The sequence below is a fragment of the Branchiostoma belcheri genome, unplaced genomic scaffold (genome assembly GCF_001625305.1).
Source record: "Branchiostoma belcheri isolate BF01 breed outbred unplaced genomic scaffold, Haploidv18h27 scaffold25, whole genome shotgun sequence".
Lineage (NCBI taxonomy): Eukaryota > Metazoa > Chordata > Leptocardii > Amphioxiformes > Branchiostomatidae > Branchiostoma > Branchiostoma belcheri.
In genome coordinates this window covers 1,991,248-2,009,778 of record NW_017803854.1, presented here as the reverse complement: position 1 = coordinate 2,009,778, position 18,531 = coordinate 1,991,248, and the positions used below count along the sequence as shown (strand labels likewise).

Sequence of the window (18,531 nt, the reverse complement as noted above, 5' to 3'; positions counted from 1 at the left end):
GGTGCATGAAATGGAAAGGATTGGCCAATGGGGCATGGTGGCATTGCCTGTGGACAAGTCCCAGAATTAGTGGTGCTCTCGGCAGCATGTGGGCCACGGCTTTCCTTTCTCTTCTGTTTACCAGACTTCTACATGTTTGTGGCCATTGTTTGATGAGCATTTCATTAGAAATAGTGAAAACAAGTTGTCTGAAAAGGCTTTTTATTCAGTACAAACAGAGACATTGTACAAGATAATGTCCTTGGTACAAAGTAAATCATTGGGTTCTTCTAGTCCCAGTAGGAGACAGCTTGATTTTCACAGCTCTTTTACGGTTTGAATGGGGGCGTGGAAAATCCCGGTTAATCCTTGTTATCAAGTCCCTGTCATATTGACTCTCATTACTTGGCTGGTATATTCTTTTCGACAAGCTGTTAATTCCATTAGTTCCACTTTGCGATTCACAATAGGGGATCAGATGTCAATTAGCCACTATTTAGGGAAACCCAGCAATGTTTTTCCAGTAGTGGTGTCCTGGGGTGCTAGTAGTGTCACGGTTTCAAAAGGAGATGGTCTAATTTCTAAAAGGGTTCCAGAAAAGCACAGTATAGAAAGTCATGTGTGTGTGTGGTAGTTTTAGCTTATCACATTTGCTACTGTGTCGCTGAAAATATATTCTATTTTTCAATAGTGTAAGATTTTCTGCATCTCTGCTATATGCTAGTCTGTGATTCTTAGGCTTTGGGAATTATGACTGTGTCAGTGATTAATATAGACTGTATTGTCTATCCCGCTCCAAACTTGCCTCTTTGCAAAAAACGATCGGGCCACCTGTCCCAGCAGGCGGCAGAGACACCAGCGTCAGTCCACAAACGTCACTCTGCCCATAAAAGTCCAATCTTTACGTCAAAGCCGTCGCCACTACGACATCGTATCTTCATGTTTGGGTTTGGGGGGTGCCAAGTTACCCCTCCCCATAGGGCCTGCAAACCTCAAAAAGGCGTAATGTTGGCTTGTGTTACCACATGTCCCGCTGTTCCCGTGTGTGTTTGGCTTTACAAGGGCATGTTCTATCCTCTCTAACCCACAGGCACAACATGTAGACTTGTTTGGCCGGGGAGCTTACATTCTTGGTCGGGGTTCTCAGTATTACAGTGTGAAAGTGTGGTGGTTAATTGCTTGGAGCCAGATGAAATGATATCCCCCGGGACACTTCAGGGCTTGTACAAATTTACAACCTGCCTCTTGATTAATGACTGGAGTAGTTGATTGGCAGCCGGGCCCCGGCCGCAGCCCATTGGTGGGTGACCGGTGTGGAGCGCCATGATTGGCCAGCAGTGGCCCCATGCGAGGAAGGGTAATTGTTTGAGGTATTACTTTCCTTGTAAGTGGGATCGGAGTGTGGATGGTCCCTCTTCAGCCACACAGTGAAAGTGCAGTGGACCTGGCTCGTGGCTGCTAGCTGTGTGTGGCGCCTCCCCCAAGGCAGTAGTAACTGTATAATAAGCATGGAACTTAATGGACTTCCCAACCTCATGCCACTGGTGGTGGCGTCCATGTTCCTGTCCCATTGTCAAGTGCAGTGCATGGACTATGGCTACGGGGACCGTATATACAACAAGCAGCCGCAGTGTACGCCCATTCCCTCGGAGCTGACTCTGTGCAGAAACATTGCGTACGCGCAGATGAGACTGCCCAACCTCCTGGGCCACGAGACAATGACCGAAGTGTTGGACCAGGCCGGTACCTGGGTCCCCCTGCTGCCCAAACGGTGCCACCCGAACACCCGCTTATTTCTGTGCTCTCTGTTTGCCCCCGTGTGTTTGGAACACCCCATCTACCCCTGCCGCTCCCTGTGCGAGGCCGTCCGGGATGGCTGCTCTCCCGTCATGCTGAAGTTCGGCTTCCCGTGGCCTGATATGCTCAGGTGCGACAAGTTTCCCCCGGACAACGACCTCTGTATCACCACTCAGTCCGGGGAGGTGGATCCCCTACCGCCCGGTGAGTGTGTGTGTGTGTGTCTGGTTTACTTTCTGGCAAGTCCTTGTGCCTAGTGTTGTTACTACTAAGCTTTCTCTCCCTTTCCCCCTTTCCCAGTAGTTTGCAGCCGATTCTTTTTACACAAACAAAGATTCACCTGTCAGGAAGTGAGAGCTTTTTAGCTGTTCCACTTTCCACATCCCCTTGCTTTTTTTTTGTTGTTGTTCCGACCACGGGGCATATTTTTGAGGTTGAGTCAACCGGAGCAAAGTTCAGACCCACATCAGTGATTTTTCCTTCCGACGCTCCAAAGTTCATGCTATCGCCGTGTTAAATTGTTGCGAGATGATTTGGTGCAATCAGCCGGCCTTATCTTGTTCCAAAGGTGTTAACAGCGGAAACAATGTGTTGTTGGGTAATTGATTGCCATGGATTTATTGGCTTATCCATTTAGCCCCTTTTCAGGCCGTCCGGGGAGCATTTTACGTGTGGGAGGGGAAGTGCATGTAAGTGTGTAAATAGTTTACTCCTGCAGAGTGGGTTTTGCCATGCTTGGAAAGCTATGAAAGAATAGGCAGCATTTGCCAGCCGCGCGGTGAAAGGAAAAGGGGTGGGGAAAAGTATTCTCCTGTGTAAACAGTTTACTCTCGGGCGAGAGAGGCTGACACCGTTTTCTGCTCTCTCCCTCCCTCCGCATGTCTCTCCATCCAGAAGTGGACCAGCCCCAGCCCGTGTGCATGGCCTGTCAGAGCAACGGAGAAGGCTGGAAGGACCTGGTGGCGTACTACTGCCAGAACGACTTCGGTAAGTTTCACATCTGCTATATACACACGCCATTTCCCGTGCATCCCGGTATGGGACAGGGTCAGTCGGGGGTTGGGTCCTGACGTCCAGTGGGACGTGGCCTGTCACGTTGGGGCGGGGGGAATGTCCCGGGCAGGACCTTTCCTCCCAGGTATTTGTCCAGCCAATATTTGTGCATTCTTATCACATGTCTGTAAACCTTTAGGTTCCATAACTCAGGGCTGTAAGTGTTGGCTTGATTGACAACTTGTTGACATGTTGTCACTCTGCTTTGTGTTCCTTGTCTCTCACCAGCCGGCGCGTCGCAGACAGACATTGGAAAGAGAACTTTTCGGCATACTGTCAGATGTCTGATTTCTTCTACCAGTGCTTTCACTTTTTTAGATCGTATATGATTTAGTCAGATTGATCCTTGCTGTTCTCCAACTCTTGAGAATCAAAAATTTGCCCAGAATGTTTTTCTCAGTCAACCTACATACAGTTTTGACAAAGTTGATTTTGATATAGAATCATGTTTGTTGCCAGGGTGACATCATGACTGAGTATTTGCTTTCTTGCTCTCTGATGATGATTCTTCCACTCTGCATATTTCTATATCAAAAAGACACAGTATTCATGCAGTGTCCTGCAAATTCACATTTGATGCAATGATCTACCTTGAAGTCTTAGGGGGTGTGCCTAGATTTTTGCTGGTGGGAACACCAGTACTCCTACCTCAAAAAGTCAGCCTGGAGCCCTGACCTCTTATACATTGTACCATTAGCTGTAAAGTTGTCTCAAAAAAAGGAAATGGATTTTATGACCACCCTAGCAACAAAGATAATCACCGTGTCCACAAGGATGCAAACGAGGGTTCCGTTTGTTTCCCAAGGCTCTTGTCTGGTGGGAAAATTAATTGAACGCCGCTTTGTTGTAAATCTGACATAGTCTTATCTGGACAGGTAGTAAATTATCTGGGAAGGGTGCACTGATTTGTGGTGGTTAGTTTGCGAAGGGCAAAAATAGTAACAGCAGTCAGTCACTTGGCTTTAAATAATAAAAGTTTATTATCACTTAATTTCTGCTGGGAGAAGAGCGTCCTGGAACGACCTGTCTGCAGCCACCGTGCTACAGCACATGACGCCTCCAGAAGTCTGAAAAGATTGATTGATTGATTGATTGACTGATTGATTGATTGATTAATTCAATCTGAAATATTTATCTAATTGTTTCTCTTTCCACACTTCATTTTTCATCATTTTTGTGAGAGAGATACCACAGCCACACACATACACACACACCGCTACATGTGTGTTTTCTCTTTTTGGCAAGCCTAAACTGTTTTTGAAAGAAAGAAAATAAATAAACTTAGAGGTTAATGATTGAGTTACCAAGGGGAGATAGTGGAGGTGTAAATATGTTTTGCTCCTGACTTGCCAAACCCAATTCTCTAAGTAACTACCATTGGAAAGTGGAACCAGTATAAGACAAGCAGTTTCGACAGGTGTCTTAAGTATTTTCAAGAGTGCAGATGCACAATTGTTCGAAGGGTCATTAAATTCTATGTACTTTTGCTTAAGCAGAGTTGTCAATTGAGGTTACACATTACACTATTATTTATATTATATTACATGTTTTACAGTAAGTTCTTTTTTAACGTGGGGATTTTTTTGTGGCAGTAGGGAAATAATTATATAAGCTTTTTGCAGTGTTAATGATTGAAACAATTAAGTAGTATTGGTATCATGCATAGTCACAAAGAACTCTGTCCTCACTGTCTAGTACAGTAACCCAAAACATTTGAGTGCCTTGTTTTGTGGTGAATAATGAAGTAAATTTTAAAAAAAGCAAAAATCCTGGAAATAGAAGAACAACAGATATTTCAAGACTCACAGTATCTGTCCTCACCTGTCTGAAGATGATTCCTTAAGAGGAGTTTCATGGATCCATGCATTGCTAGACAGGAAGAATGTCAGTTATTCTTTCTTTCTGTCTTTGAGACAGCGGTCAATCCAGTAAAGCTCTTTTCTGTCAGAGACTCTCAGTTGACAGGGCTCAAAATACTTTGCCAGGTAGCATTGAAAATTACCTGCACCAGACAAATTTTACCTGTACCACTCAGAATTTAGGAAGTATGGTTCACAATAAATTGTTCAGAAATCATTGCTATTACATGTATTTATTAGGGGTGATAATAATCGATAGAGTAAATAAAAATTCATAATCATACACCTATATACTTGTACTGACTCCCTCACTCAATCCAGTGTATATTATATTATACTTGTACATGTATGTATAAACCCAGTACATGTTCTAGTGCAGGTTATATATTAAGTACTAACAGTATTGCATGCTGCTCTAAATCACGTTTCCAAGTTCAGACCAATTGAGTCAATTTACAATTTGTTAAGAATTGCACATTATACGTCAAGTTACAAACCTTTGAAACATTATAGGGAGATATCCTTTAACACAGAGTACCAACTGTCATATAAAAATGGTGTACTTCCAAATAGATTCCAAAAAGCTGTATATTGTGGTACAACCGGGAAGTTGTGGTCCCGCCGGTGGTCCTGTCCGTTCCCCCGTGCTAAGTAGGTGCTTCCTCCAGCCGGGGCCAGTTGAAATTGATCTGGGCTGAAGCACACACTTGACCCTCTGTTCAACGTCAACTTATCCGGCCATCAATAACACTCCTGTTCCCCCTGCCATACACGCACATTCCTGCCTACAGCAGCCCCTCCTGTACAGCCAACGCGTCAATACGGATTACCGCCCACTTGACAAGTACATGTCCACCTTGAGCCGCACTCTGTAGCATTAGGGGTGACGAGAGGCAGTCGGTTTGTTGTCGCTCAGCGTTAATTCTACTAACAAGGTCTTTAGGATGTCTGGCTATGTGGGGACTTGACCTACCAGTTGTGGCTATTTGTCAGGGGATGGTACTACAAGTACATTTAGTCTGTGTTGTGTAGCTTCCGTAGCAGACTTATAGAACTTGGGGTTTCGTGGTCTTTTCGGCTGTTTTCTGATCTGCCCAGTTCATAAAACGAGGGTGATTCAACCAGGTCAGCTATGTTGTCTATATATGCAATCAGAAAATAGCACATAAAAGATCCCAAAGACCCTGAAGACCCCCCAAACCCCCAGTTTTTGGCATGCTATGGAGGCTAGTGTGGTGGTGGTTGGTGGTTACTTGTCTGAGAGCTAGCTTCACTTTAGTGTAACAGTTCATACTGACCTGCATGGCTACAATGCATACAATGATTAAACAGAACACTTTTGCAAAATGGGAAAAGATGATACAAATTTGTGTGGTGGTGGGTGTTACTTTGTATTTGTCCGAGAGCTAGCTTCACCGCCAACCTAGCTGCAGAAAAACACTTAAGAAAGGTTTTTTGAAAAATGGGCAAAGACATCCTAATTGACAGTTCTATGTGATAATCTCATCACACGTGCTCCGCCTTGCATTGCCCAACTACAGAATCACTTCAACCATGCATGACCTTAACTCCCACCGCGAAATTCAGTCCACAGCAACTTAGATCAATTTACAGTACATGTCTACCTTATAAAAAGCAAGTTTTCGCACTGATTTACATACCAGGCCAAAAATTAGTGCTTAATCATAAATGAAATGTCAGAATTTGTTGTCCAGGAGTTGTCATTCCACTATGCTCTTCCACCATTTAATTAATTTGCTGAGTTAAAAGAAACAGCATTTTAAAGAACCATTTTGAACGTGGCTATGTCGAAATGCGTGTTCTCCAGCCAGACATACAAGTTTAGACTCAATGTTGTTACAACTTACATGGTGAAATACAATATTATCAGTCTATCACTGCAGTGTAACATTTGGCTCTGATGAGAAGGAAAATTGGCTTATAAATCTTTTGGTGGTGAGAGGTCTGTTCCCAAGGGACTGTCCTGTGCAGCCTGTGGAAGATTAGCTCTTCAATGAGCTAAACTGGTTCGAGATCACTTTCACTTTTTTCACTTTTTGCACTTAACAGCAGGCCTAGAAAAAAAATGTTGTGTTTCCTGTTTTCCTTCCGACCCTAGAAAAAACTGCCAACCCTAGCCTTTTTGTGTGTATCCTGCCAGTGACATAAATTTTTTGATCTGACACCTGAGTAATGAAACGTTGTACAAATTATTGGTTTTCCAACATTGACATGGAACATATAAGTAACAGCCTCCAGTTTAATTCTGGACTAATTCCCATATCTCAGCACCCTTACATCTACATGGGCTAATGTCGTAAACTATAGGTACAAATATGTGGCAGCCATCAAGGACCCTATGGCCAGTATGGGGATTAACCCAATTCTAAAGAATTATGGAACTGGAGCCAGAATTCTGGGAAGTAGAGCCAGAATTCTGGGAACTGGAGCCAGAATTCTGGGAAGAATTCTGCAGAATTGGGTTAACCCCTGGGGGGTCCTCAATGGCTGCCACATATTTCTTACATCATTTTTACCTATAGTTTACGACATTAGCCCATCTAGATGTAAGGTTGCTGAGATATGGGAATCAGTCCGGAATTAAACTGGAAGTCCAGAATTAAACTGGAGGCTGTTACTTATATGTTCAATGTCAATGTTGGAAAACCAATAATTTGTACAACGTTTCATTACTCAGGTGTCAGATAAAAAAATTTATGTCACTTGCAGGATACACACAAAAAAGGCTAGGGTCAGCAGTTTTTTCTAGTGTCGGAAGGGGAAACAGGAAACACAGCATTTCTTTTCTAGGTCTTAGTAGTAGAACTTCAGTTATCAGAAAACAAGGCTTGGAATACCACCTGCTTATGAAGGTTAGTGCAGGTGAAATTGGAGCTGTGCAGGTATATCTCTGATGTCTACCTTTACCAGCCAATGTTAGGGAATTGGACTTCTTTTTCTGTGAAATACTATTAGATGATAAAAACTGTTTCCAAGAAAGGTTAAATTTCTAACATGAGTCAGATACTGGAGGTACGGTTTGTTAAAATAATGAGAGAGTAACAGCACGGTAATATTAGTTCTCAGTCGGTGTACGATTTTCACGCTGTAGAACTTTCAGGACAGAACGAACCACTGACAAGGATCCAAGACAGCCTTTTCTGTAACAAAACAGCTATACATTTGTAATTTGATTGCATAACTATCCTAAGAATGCCTCGCTTCATGACCATGCCTTGATCTCAAGATGTGTGTGGCCAGGACCTATGTTAAAAGTTGAAGGTGAGGGACTTACAATGTACCACTGTACATTGACCTTATAAACTGAAAGTAAGACACATTTATCTATAGAGATAGAGGGGCTGAATAGCCTGAAATTCAGCTTTGTTTTGCTTTGGTCTGTGCCAACTGTTAGCAAGGCTAAGGCTAAACAAATCTAGTTCTCAAGCTATTGCCTCAACCATGTGACAAATTGTTAAAAACTTATTACCTGCAAAAAATTTGAGAACCTTCAATGTAGAAAGTAATATATTCAAGTTGCATGTGACCCAGAGATGTATTTCTAACACTTCAAACTCAATGCTTTTCTACGTGTACTTTGTAAAGGGACGAAATTTCCACCTTCCCGTCAATACTGACATTCCAGAAACTGCACGGGACGATTTAGCAAAGTAAACTGAGCCGACAGAACTGTGACTTCTCATCACTACCCATTGTGAAAGGTCAGGTGTGACTGGGAACCGCTGCCAGGAAGTTTGTGTGAGTTACTCTAAGCAAAGTTGAGGTGCCAGAAAAAGTTGGGGGAAAAGTTCCAGGAGGGAAAAGAAGGGGAGGGGAGCGCCATTTATTATGAGCTGGTCATCATTAGTTCTCACCTTTCAGAATGTTCATCAGCACTTCTGGCGGGTTAATATTTTAGGCCTGTCTGGTTGGGCCAGACAGGCTGTCTGAGATCTGGAAAAATCACTAGACTGTTTCAAGTGGGAGAGGCTGGCAAGCCGTGCTAATCATTCATCACGGGAGCACCACCCTGCCTGCCCTCCCCTCCTAACACACCGCCAACCAGCCCTGGAACTGTGCCATTCCCGCGCTATGCACGGAATCTTCACTTCAGTCTCCACTTGCCAAACTGAGAAAAAGTTATGGAGGGATAGTGACCAACTTCTTTGTGAGAGAGAGAAAAAAAGAATGGTTATTGGCAAGTTTGAGCTGTGTTGTATCTGATGGCTTATTGTCATGGCAATGTTGAAGTTTTGGTGACAATGTTACAGAGCTTTGTCTAAATGTGAGTTTGGTATACTATCAACATTTCCTATTTTACCTGTTAGTCATTTCAATCTACATAAATAAAAGAAATGAAAAACCCTGAATGCAACCAAGGAGGTATCGTCCCTATAGAATAACTTGAAGTTCTTGTTTAGATTTATAAACCACCTGTTTGTTCCACCCAGTTTTCTTGTCATTCATCTGTATCTGTATCGGTATAGCCAGTATAACCGCCCTTCGGCGTAACACACCAGCTTGAAAAAATCATAAATTCATAGTAACTGAAAAGCAAGGAAACACAGTAGCCAGCACCTTTTCCTGTGTTGATGTAGAATGTAGAATTACTAGTAAGTACTTGACTGTGAGGGTGATGTGTCAACCTTAAGTGTACATTGTAAATTCCTAAACTTGTTGCCAAAATGGTTGCTGAGCACCTAAACATATTGCTACGATCCTTCGCACTTCTGAGAAGGCTAGGCAGTGGTAATGTTCAATAGAACAGAACAATGATTAATGTAGTTGTCAATCTAGCCTGACTACCTAAGGCTTCTAACTGGCCCTTCAGCTGGTTGGGGAGGAGGCCTTAAAGCCAAAGGAGAAGAAAGTGATCTTCATCCAGTTTTAGCTCACAGAAGAGCTAATCTCCTACTGATTATGATAGAGAAGACAGATGATATTTACAGGTTCATTGTGCCGGAGAAATTCCCCTAGCTCTTGTCGACTAGCACAATGAACAGTGGACCACAGCTTAACGTCCTGTCCTAGGGTCTGCAACCCTTTCCAGCAGCATGCATGTCGTGTGAGCGACAACTATCGGGGTTCAAACTCCCAATCTCTTGGTCCAGTGGCAGGGCCGCTAACCACCAGACTATGCACACTACACTTAATCAAAAGATTATGTAACACAGTCTATTGTCCAACATACTCAATGGAAAGATTCTGCAGTTCATTGTAGGGATGCTTCATTGCAAATATATGGGCTTTCTCATTGGGAATTTGTCACAGCATGGATCCCTGCTGTAGAATTGGATGTTGGATGGTGAGAACAATGATTCCCAGTACTATCTGCCTTAGGGACAGAAGCAACAGTTCTCGGGGAACTTCATTTTTTACAAAAGTTGTCGGGCCTCCAAACTGGGAGGAGCCAGGACAGGGATTGATATTAATCGCCAGAGGATCATTAAGGAAAACTGATATTAATTTGGCGGGGATTATTAATTAAGGTGTCTGACCACGCCATTAGCTGTCTCCCCGAATATTGGAAAAAATCCTGAGCAGACAATTGGTGTCGCCACATGGAGACAGTCTCATTATCCTGCCTCTTTAAGACACACCGCCCAATTTCTGGTCAGACTTGTTGGAGGCAGGGAGTCCCGCGCTGGCCATTTGTTGAAGTGCCACGAATTTGTCTTGTGCCAACCCACTTAACATTTATGTCTTTTATGGGTAGTTTAGCCGAGGTGGGGCGGGGGATATTGCATGCGGCGGGCCGTTTGACATGACTTGTGTGTCTGGCCCACACTGTAATACTTTATTCCCAGAACATCTAAACGTACAGGAACTATAGTCTGCATCATTACAGCCCTCACATTCATTTGAAAAAGTGAAGGGAAGGTGCCTGGTAGTCTAGACTCCACATGTAGGTGAGAAACTTTGGCACTACATTTTGATTCTACTTTGCTGATTGGCAAAAGAGTTCAGTGATTACGAAAGTTGTAATTGCCAATATTTCAAGGTTTTGCTGCTGACTTTTCCACTTCTTGTTGTCATTAAAGTTTATCAAGAATTCCCGGCTTTAAAAGTCTTAAGAAGGTGGATTCTCTATTGCTGTGCTTCAAATGTGTTAATCTTCAATACACCTGTGTATTAAAAGTCAAATGAACAGTATATACAAACTTTTTTCAATGTATTCAAGAGGAATAACTTCAAACAATTTTTTTAAATCATAGAGGAAACTTCAAGAGACTTTAAAAAAAAAAAAAAACAAAGGAACAATATTTCCTTGAAATCTCATTTAACACAATATTAATTCATAGTTTTCAGATATCAAATAGCTGTTCAACTACAGATTCCACTATAGTCACTAACAAAAAGGCAGTGTGGATGCTACTTGAAACGTCTGACAGCTTTCAAAATCTATCAAGTTGCTTGAGTAACTGTTTTCTGACTATTTATCTTCCTTTTATTTCTTAAAATCCTTCCATGTTTTTTAGTGTTATCAAACTACAGCAGGAGAAAATGAACGTTTCCACACTGGCTTGAACATTTTTCAATGCATCAGTGCATTTGTCTTCATTTCATTTAGTAATTAGCACACAGTTTTGGGATAAATACCTGTTCAAATACAGATTCCACTAGTCACTGATGCTACGTCTGACGGCTTTCAAAATCTATCTAGTTGCTTGAGTCTTGAACATTTTTCAATGCATCAGCGCATGTACTCAGAGTCAGAGTGTGTTAAATGTGCTGTATTGATCCTGTCAGTGCATTCCAAACCCATCAGAGGGCCATTCAGACTTGTCCATCCTCTTTACAACATCCCTCCTGTCCTATAGGCCGGGCTGGTAATGGTTCCCAAGGTGACCATCCTTGTCGTCCTTGTCGCTAGCATTAGCTCTACACCATTACCAATAAGCTTGCCTACCTTACTCTTTTCCCAACTTTCTGACAACCGGTCATCTTCTACCCCCACCACAAAAAGTGGCAAGGTGGTCTTTTTGTTGTCTTAAAATCTTGTTTTGTTTACTGAAAGAATCTAAAGGTTCTTGGTTCATACATGTAACCTTGGCAGACCCTTGTTGCATCTTTGAGAAAGGCATTTTACACCTAATTCCTCACTTGACATAGGTGAAAATCAGTACCTAGCTTTGATAAGGAACATTCTCTCAGATGGGGATGCAATAGTGCAGGTCCCATACTGGAGGAGAGCCACACTTCAAGCACATTAAAGAACCCACCACACTTTTTGGAAAAGATTGACTCATTGAGTGGTCCTTCCCTGTGTGAATGAATGTCTTAAGGTTGACATCAGGAAAAGGTAGCAGCCAGCTTTTACAAATGTATGTCAATCCTTCAACAAATGTGGTAAATTTCAATAAACAAATTAATATGATTTCTCTACCCACAAGTCTTCACCCCCCCCCTTCCCCCAAGGACTATGGGTATAGTATGAGGGTCCAAGACTGATACCTCCTACCGGGATCTTTCAACTAGTGTCAAGATAACACCTAAGTGTTTTCATTCTTGGACAGAGAAAAGCATGTTCTTGAGTGGTATCAAATGGCTTGTCTAAAGACTGGTATGTATGGTGTGTAGGGAGCTCCCAGAAAGAGAGGGACCAGTTTGTCCTTGAAGCAAAATATTGGTCTTCTTCAAGTGCTGAAAACGTTTTTTTTCTAAAAACTGCCCAGTGACAGCTTTTTAATGGTGTGTCAAAAGGTGGTGACTGGTTCAACCTTAATATATTGAGTCTCAACTTAGCTGTCATCATGCCCAATTTCTAGTAAACATTTTCTACATTGGATAATTTAAAATGATACTGTTCAATCCATTTCTTGTACAATGCGATTTGTGCACATGCTGTGTGACATTTGATTCACAGATATAGTCTGAGAAGTAATTCCTTATTTTGCTAATAACAGGTAAATTTTTTTTGACAGCCAATTGGATACTGCCTTGACAGCCGAACTGGTACTGATACTGTCTTACTAGTACCAATTTGATACAGTCTTGTAGCCACCAGAAGATCTGTTTGGAGATTAACGACATGTAATCCTGCATGGCATCCATCCAACCTGGGTGTATTGATCTCTAACAGTGGGAAAGGTACAACATGTGTTAGATTTCCTGTAACAGGAGGGCCTGGGTTGGAGCAGTCAGCAGGCCTGATGGGGGCTTCCGTCCCTTGTGCAAAATTACACAGCCTTTGAACTAACCTTCAGTCTGGAAAGATTGCGTAAGAAGCTTAAGGAGGGCCTGCATGGGGGGGTAGTGATTACGAATTACGCAAAATTTTCACCGCCGATTTACGTTAAAGTCTCAGAGCTGATTACGACTTAACGCTTTGCAGCTAATGTACTATTACGAATTATGTAGGCTGTCAACGGATTACGATGATTAAAAAGGCCTGATTACGCCTTACAAAAAAGGGCATGCAGGCCCCCCTTAAGGGCGGCCAGTCCTCCTTGAACTGCCATCCTACTCTTGAGGCAACTTTACATAAGAATGGGAAGTCTGGAAGCTAATCTCCTTTCCTTTGGGGAGAAGTTACATAAGTAGGTCTTTACGTAAGTCTTTGAACTAATCAGTACGTCATGATGGTGCTTTTGGGAGGAATGCTTGGTCTGGTTCAGTCAAACGGTTTTCTAATCATCCCCCTTAATGTCTAAACTGTTGTCTCTCCTGTTAGGTCTAGGAGGTTTTTTTTATCTTCTTTGTCGAGGCAATTATTTCCTGATAATGAAATATTTTCTATATGGGAAAGTTAAGAGGATCAAGCTAATCAAAGACTTAGTACTAAGATAGGAGACAGATAATGCTTTATAAATGTCAGAATTAGTTGCAACTGTATTGTCGAGGGTGTTTTCCTCCTGGTCAAATTTTGCCGGTGCTTAAAGTATTTTTGGCGGCTGGTGGTGTGTTGACCACCCTTTACTGTAGCCCAGTAATGAGGATGTCAGGCCCTTTCTCCAGCTGTCGTCAGCACTTAATCCTGGGTGATTGATGGCTGCTCAATTGTTGTTCTTACTGTGGCTCAGACCGGCCCCTAAACATCACCACACTGACATGTCAATCATGTCTCCTGGGGGGGGGGGTGATGTTCAGTACTCAGGTGAAGCTACTGTTGAAAGGTTGAGGGGCTAATTAAATTGTCAATGAAAATAAAGTCATACACGTAGTCTGTGTTGAAGTTCTTGTCTTCTGTCACACTTCCGTCAGCACAGTTATGACAATTTATAGAAAAGTGCACAAAGTTATATGACCATGGCAAGTACAGTAGTGGTGTCATCACCAGATAGCTTTAATCAATGCTAACAGTTAGATTTGCAAACTTGAAGACCTATAGGTGTAACACTTTGTTAGATGTAGTATAGCCAGCTGCCGTCGCACTGCATGCCTGCAAAGCTGGTGTGCAATATATTATGTTACACTGAGGGGCGGTTATACCGGCCTATACAGATACAGACTGATACAGACTCTTGTATACTGTTAGTTAGAACTTGACTGAAATGCTCCCCTTTAATGACTGCTATGACACCTCACCTGAGGCTGCGAATTTGTAATCAGTTTGGTGTGATACATGTATAGCCAGCTGCCACCGCACTGCATACATGTACCTTTAAAACTGGTGTGTTAAGCCGAAGGGCGGTTATACCAGCTACACAGATACAGATACAGATACAGATACAGACTCTTGTATAATATTATAGATAGATTTTGTAAACTGCGCCCTATATTGACTGATACCTCACCAGACACAGAATTTGCTAATCAGCTTGGTTTGTTCTGTTCGCAGTCATCAGAGCGAAGATCGAGCAGATCAAGATCACCCGGCGGGACACCAAGATCGTGGTGGGGCGGCGCAAGCGGGTCATGAAGAAGGCGGGGATCCGCAAGCGGGACATGCGCAACCTGACGCTGATGCTGCAGGACAGCGACGTGTGCACGTGCGACGAGATCCAGGACACCAAGTCACAGTTCCTCATCATGGGCAAGAAGGTCGACAAGCAGTTCATCGTCACCGTCATCCGACAGTGGAAGCGCTCCAAGGACTTCCGGAAAGCCTCCCGCTCCTTTAAAAAGGGCTGCCAACAGGACGCTGCTGATTCGCAGGATCGGGAGGAGGCGGCGGGGAACACGGGACGCAGACGGGGCGGCCGGAATCGGCAGAGAAATTAGCAACGTTCGTTGTTGTCTGTCAGGTGGGACGTACGTGGTGATGATGATGATGTGTATTGGATGCAATAACCGTGCAGTATCCTGACTCTGCTACTATATCTCTTTAGATGGACTGTAGTAGCCTGGGTACCAGACCCACAGTACACTGGATACTTTGAGCCCAGTTTGCTTTGGGTCTGGCAGCCAGGCTAAGACTGTAGGAGTCCTAAACTGGAAATTAGGTCTTTTCTCATGCAAGGCAACGAAATGATCCTGTAGCTAAGACGGAAACAGAAATGTCACTATCTATCAGAAGCAAGAATGGCTACACACAGTACTGTAATTCCTGATTTTTTTCACGGTACTTTTATGTTCACAGTTTTCATGGTCACTTCCATACAGTCAAATTTATCAGTAGACATTACTGCAAACAAATAATTTGCCACCACAGGGAACATACAGTTCTGCGAACGTGTTCATTTTTCTGGCCCATTTTTCTCAGACTGATTTTTTTTCTTCCGTGAACATGAAATGAATTACAGTATATAAGTTAAACAGTGGTAGGAGCTACCTAGTATTTTGTTCTCCCCTAGGTTACATATATCTCATCAGGGATATGTATTGCACAAGAACACTGAGAAAAACTTGTTGCCTACATTCAAATTGATTTCTCTACGTTACCAGAGCTCAAGCTTTCAGCTCCAGTTGCCTAGTTACCCTTACTCCCATGCAGCTATGTGACCTCTTCACCCACTGTTAATATACAGCCTGGGTCATGACATGAGTAATTCCTGGCATTGTGTTGGTAGAAGGATACATGAGAACTTGTTGCCTGCATCAACTCAACCATGCTATTTATGAATTCAACGATGATAATGCAGATATGCTATTGCAAAGGTACAATCTTGTTCTAAGATCTGCTATATAGCCAGTACTGTAGTACTTCAGTGGGTTCAACAAAGTGCTAAACATGTAAATATGTGACACTGCCATTACTTTTTACTGCATAGATTTTAAACATTGAACCACCAGCTTGCTAGAAACAAAATTAAGGGCATCATACCTGTCTTTGGGCACTTCCCGGTGAGGTTGTAAGTCTTCAGATGAGCCAAGACAATCACTGTGGCTGTATGGTGGAAGTTAAGGTAGCTTATAAGGTACTTGAGTGTGAATTGGAAGTACTCAATAACTGAGACATTACATGCAATGCACAGATGAATGAAACATTGGAAAAACATGCAAACTGTTAAGGATAGAAGGCTATTATAAGAAGTGCACAAACGAAATACACTAGAGGCATAGTAAGCTGTAGTCCAGAATTAACAACATCGTACGTCAATGACATCAGTGAAGCATATAGCTTCCTCTGTGTTCTACTGGATGGGTATGGTTCAAGAAAAGACATCCTTAGAGTACAACTTGTCCGAAGGCCTTTACATCCGTGAAGTTTGTAGGGCTACGTACATTAACCTGATATTCACAAGTTTTGAACCAAGCCCATCTAGTTCTTCTTGGAGGAAGCTGTATATGCCAAACTGAAACTAAAACTTGGATGCATGCACACAATTAATTCTTGCAATAATGGCGACTTCCTTATAATGATTATTATAAGGTAAACTTGAACTAATAAGGAATAATTGACCGCTGCCAAATGGTAGTAAGCACAAAATGAAGCCTATAATACAAGATGTACAACAGTTACTACAACATAGCAAAGATGCAAGTAGATACTGAAATAGGTAAAAATGAGAAAGACTGTGTAAATTCTATTGATAATATCATCATCAGCTTTACTGGAATTGTTTGTACAGTTACTGTAGTAGTTGTTCATTAACAGTGCATTATTATTGTATTTAGTGCTGCACTGCCAATGTTGCATCACTTTGTGATTAAGGTTTAATAGGAATGAATGCAATCCTTGGTAGTTAGATGTGTGATGATGAGCCATCCGCAAGTTGGATGCTGGTTATATATGGAGAGAAAGCAAGAATGGTTGACTGTTTAGTTCTACTTGAAGTTTGTTGCTATAGGCTGGTATAGGTGTTCTTTATTCACTGACAAAATTCCAAAAAGAAGTTTTATTCAAAGTGTTATTTTTTCTACTTGAAAAGTACAAAAAAATGTTGGTAATGCTACTACTGATTCTAGGAAAGTGAGATGAGGGGTTGTTCATTGCGTTAAAATTGATCTTTGATACTAGTTGTAAGATTTTCAGAGATTGTTCTTGGAGAAATAATGTTGAATTGTTATTTGTTGGTAGTGGGTTTAATTTTTTTCGGTTCTGAACCATATAACACATGTCAAACTTGTAATTTGAATGATCTTTGAAAGACACAAGAACAACTTTATTTGAGCTTCCCAAGGAAGACATGAATGGACAGAGGAACAGTGTTCTCAATTGTTTCATGACTGGTGAGCTTGCAGACCTACTATATATGACATCAACATGACTGAAAGTTGTATACATGTAAATGATCGGCCTACGTAGACATTAAGTCGGACTGTCCTCCCGAGCTTTTGCTATTGCTGGACAGACTGTTGTAACTTGACATTCCTCACATACTGTGGTAAAGTCAGAAATAGTCCTGGGGAAACACAATGCTAATAGCAGCTGGCTCCTATGTGTCAAAGTACTGGTTAAGGGCTTGACAGGACTGTTTCTAAGTAAAACATACTCTATGCTCATGACTGCTCAATATAGCCTGTATTGTGCGTACTGGTGTTTCAACCGTGTTGTACGAACTGTGAAATATCAGCACTGGCTTTGCTGGTAGTAGTTTTATGTTGTGTGCTTTCAATGGAAAGGGAAAAAATATGATATATACTAGTTAGTGTTGCAGATAAATATAGTTGGAACTAAGATATATATATTATATTATAAAATGTATATGACAAACGGTGTATACCTTGACAAATGTCGACACAAAAATAAAGCTGGAAGTCTTGTGGCTATATTTCGTGTCTGAAATTTATTCGCGACTATTTACTTCAGGCTAAGATTCAAAGTACACTTACAACCCATCCAATGTGAAGGCATCAAAATTCAAAAGTATTTAAGCATGAACTCTAAGAGTGCTTTACATCTAAGCTCATTACATCTAAACATTACAGGCTTGTAAGCTCTACTTGTATGTGTGTGGATGGAAACAGAATAGGTTTTCTGACAATGTGATATACTTACATGTACATGTATGGCTAGCACCTTGGTAAAACTACAACAGGTACTGTATCCTATGACAGTCACTGCAATTTTTAAAGTGTCATTCAGAATGAACTGGATACTTAGTACTAGTTACATTACTAGTCCCTCATGGATTTCTCTGTCACACAAATTAAAAGCTGCAACATTATCACATATCTAAATTAGGTTATAATATATATCTATTCTAAAACTTTTAAAAATAAAAATGACATTCATCTGCAAACTGTATACTGCAAAAATCCATTAACAAATAGATATAGGATGCATGATAATTTATACATTTCATAACTGTTTCTAATTCAAGTACAATAAAAAGATAAAGGTTGTTACATCTCTCATTTCAAAAAGATTGCACATTATTGTAAAAAACAGGACATGTTAAAACAGGACATTTTCACTTGTGCTTCAATGTTAAAACCTAACTACCAGTCATGGAACAATTTACTAAAGGAAGGAGTTACATTATAAGATATAGCAGCAAATCGATCAATACATTCA

At 41.7% G+C, this 18,531-nt stretch overlaps 2 protein-coding genes across 3 annotated transcripts in view; both read left to right on the top strand.

Annotated features, from left to right (window-relative positions):
• The window catches only part of LOC109471437 (malignant fibrous histiocytoma-amplified sequence 1 homolog), a 31,769-nt gene extending 17,209 nt beyond the window's left edge, over positions 1-14,560 (top strand). Inside the window, exon 5 of one of the 2 annotated variants that reach the window (XM_019770749.1) lies at positions 14,470-14,560. The gene's annotated coding sequence lies outside the window, so the exon portion shown is untranslated. Of the gene's footprint in view, positions 1-2,670; positions 2,758-14,469 lie in introns of those variants that run through there. The other variant, XM_019770747.1, reaches the window with a different exon arrangement.
• Positions 1,488-14,852, top strand: LOC109471396 (secreted frizzled-related protein 2-like). The gene is made up of 3 exons (XM_019770684.1): positions 1,488-1,980; positions 2,671-2,763; positions 14,470-14,852. Exons 1-3 carry the CDS (start codon positions 1,488-1,490, stop codon positions 14,850-14,852), a joined length of 969 nt encoding a protein of 322 aa, XP_019626243.1.
• The last annotated feature ends 3,679 nt before the right edge of the window (positions 14,853-18,531 follow it).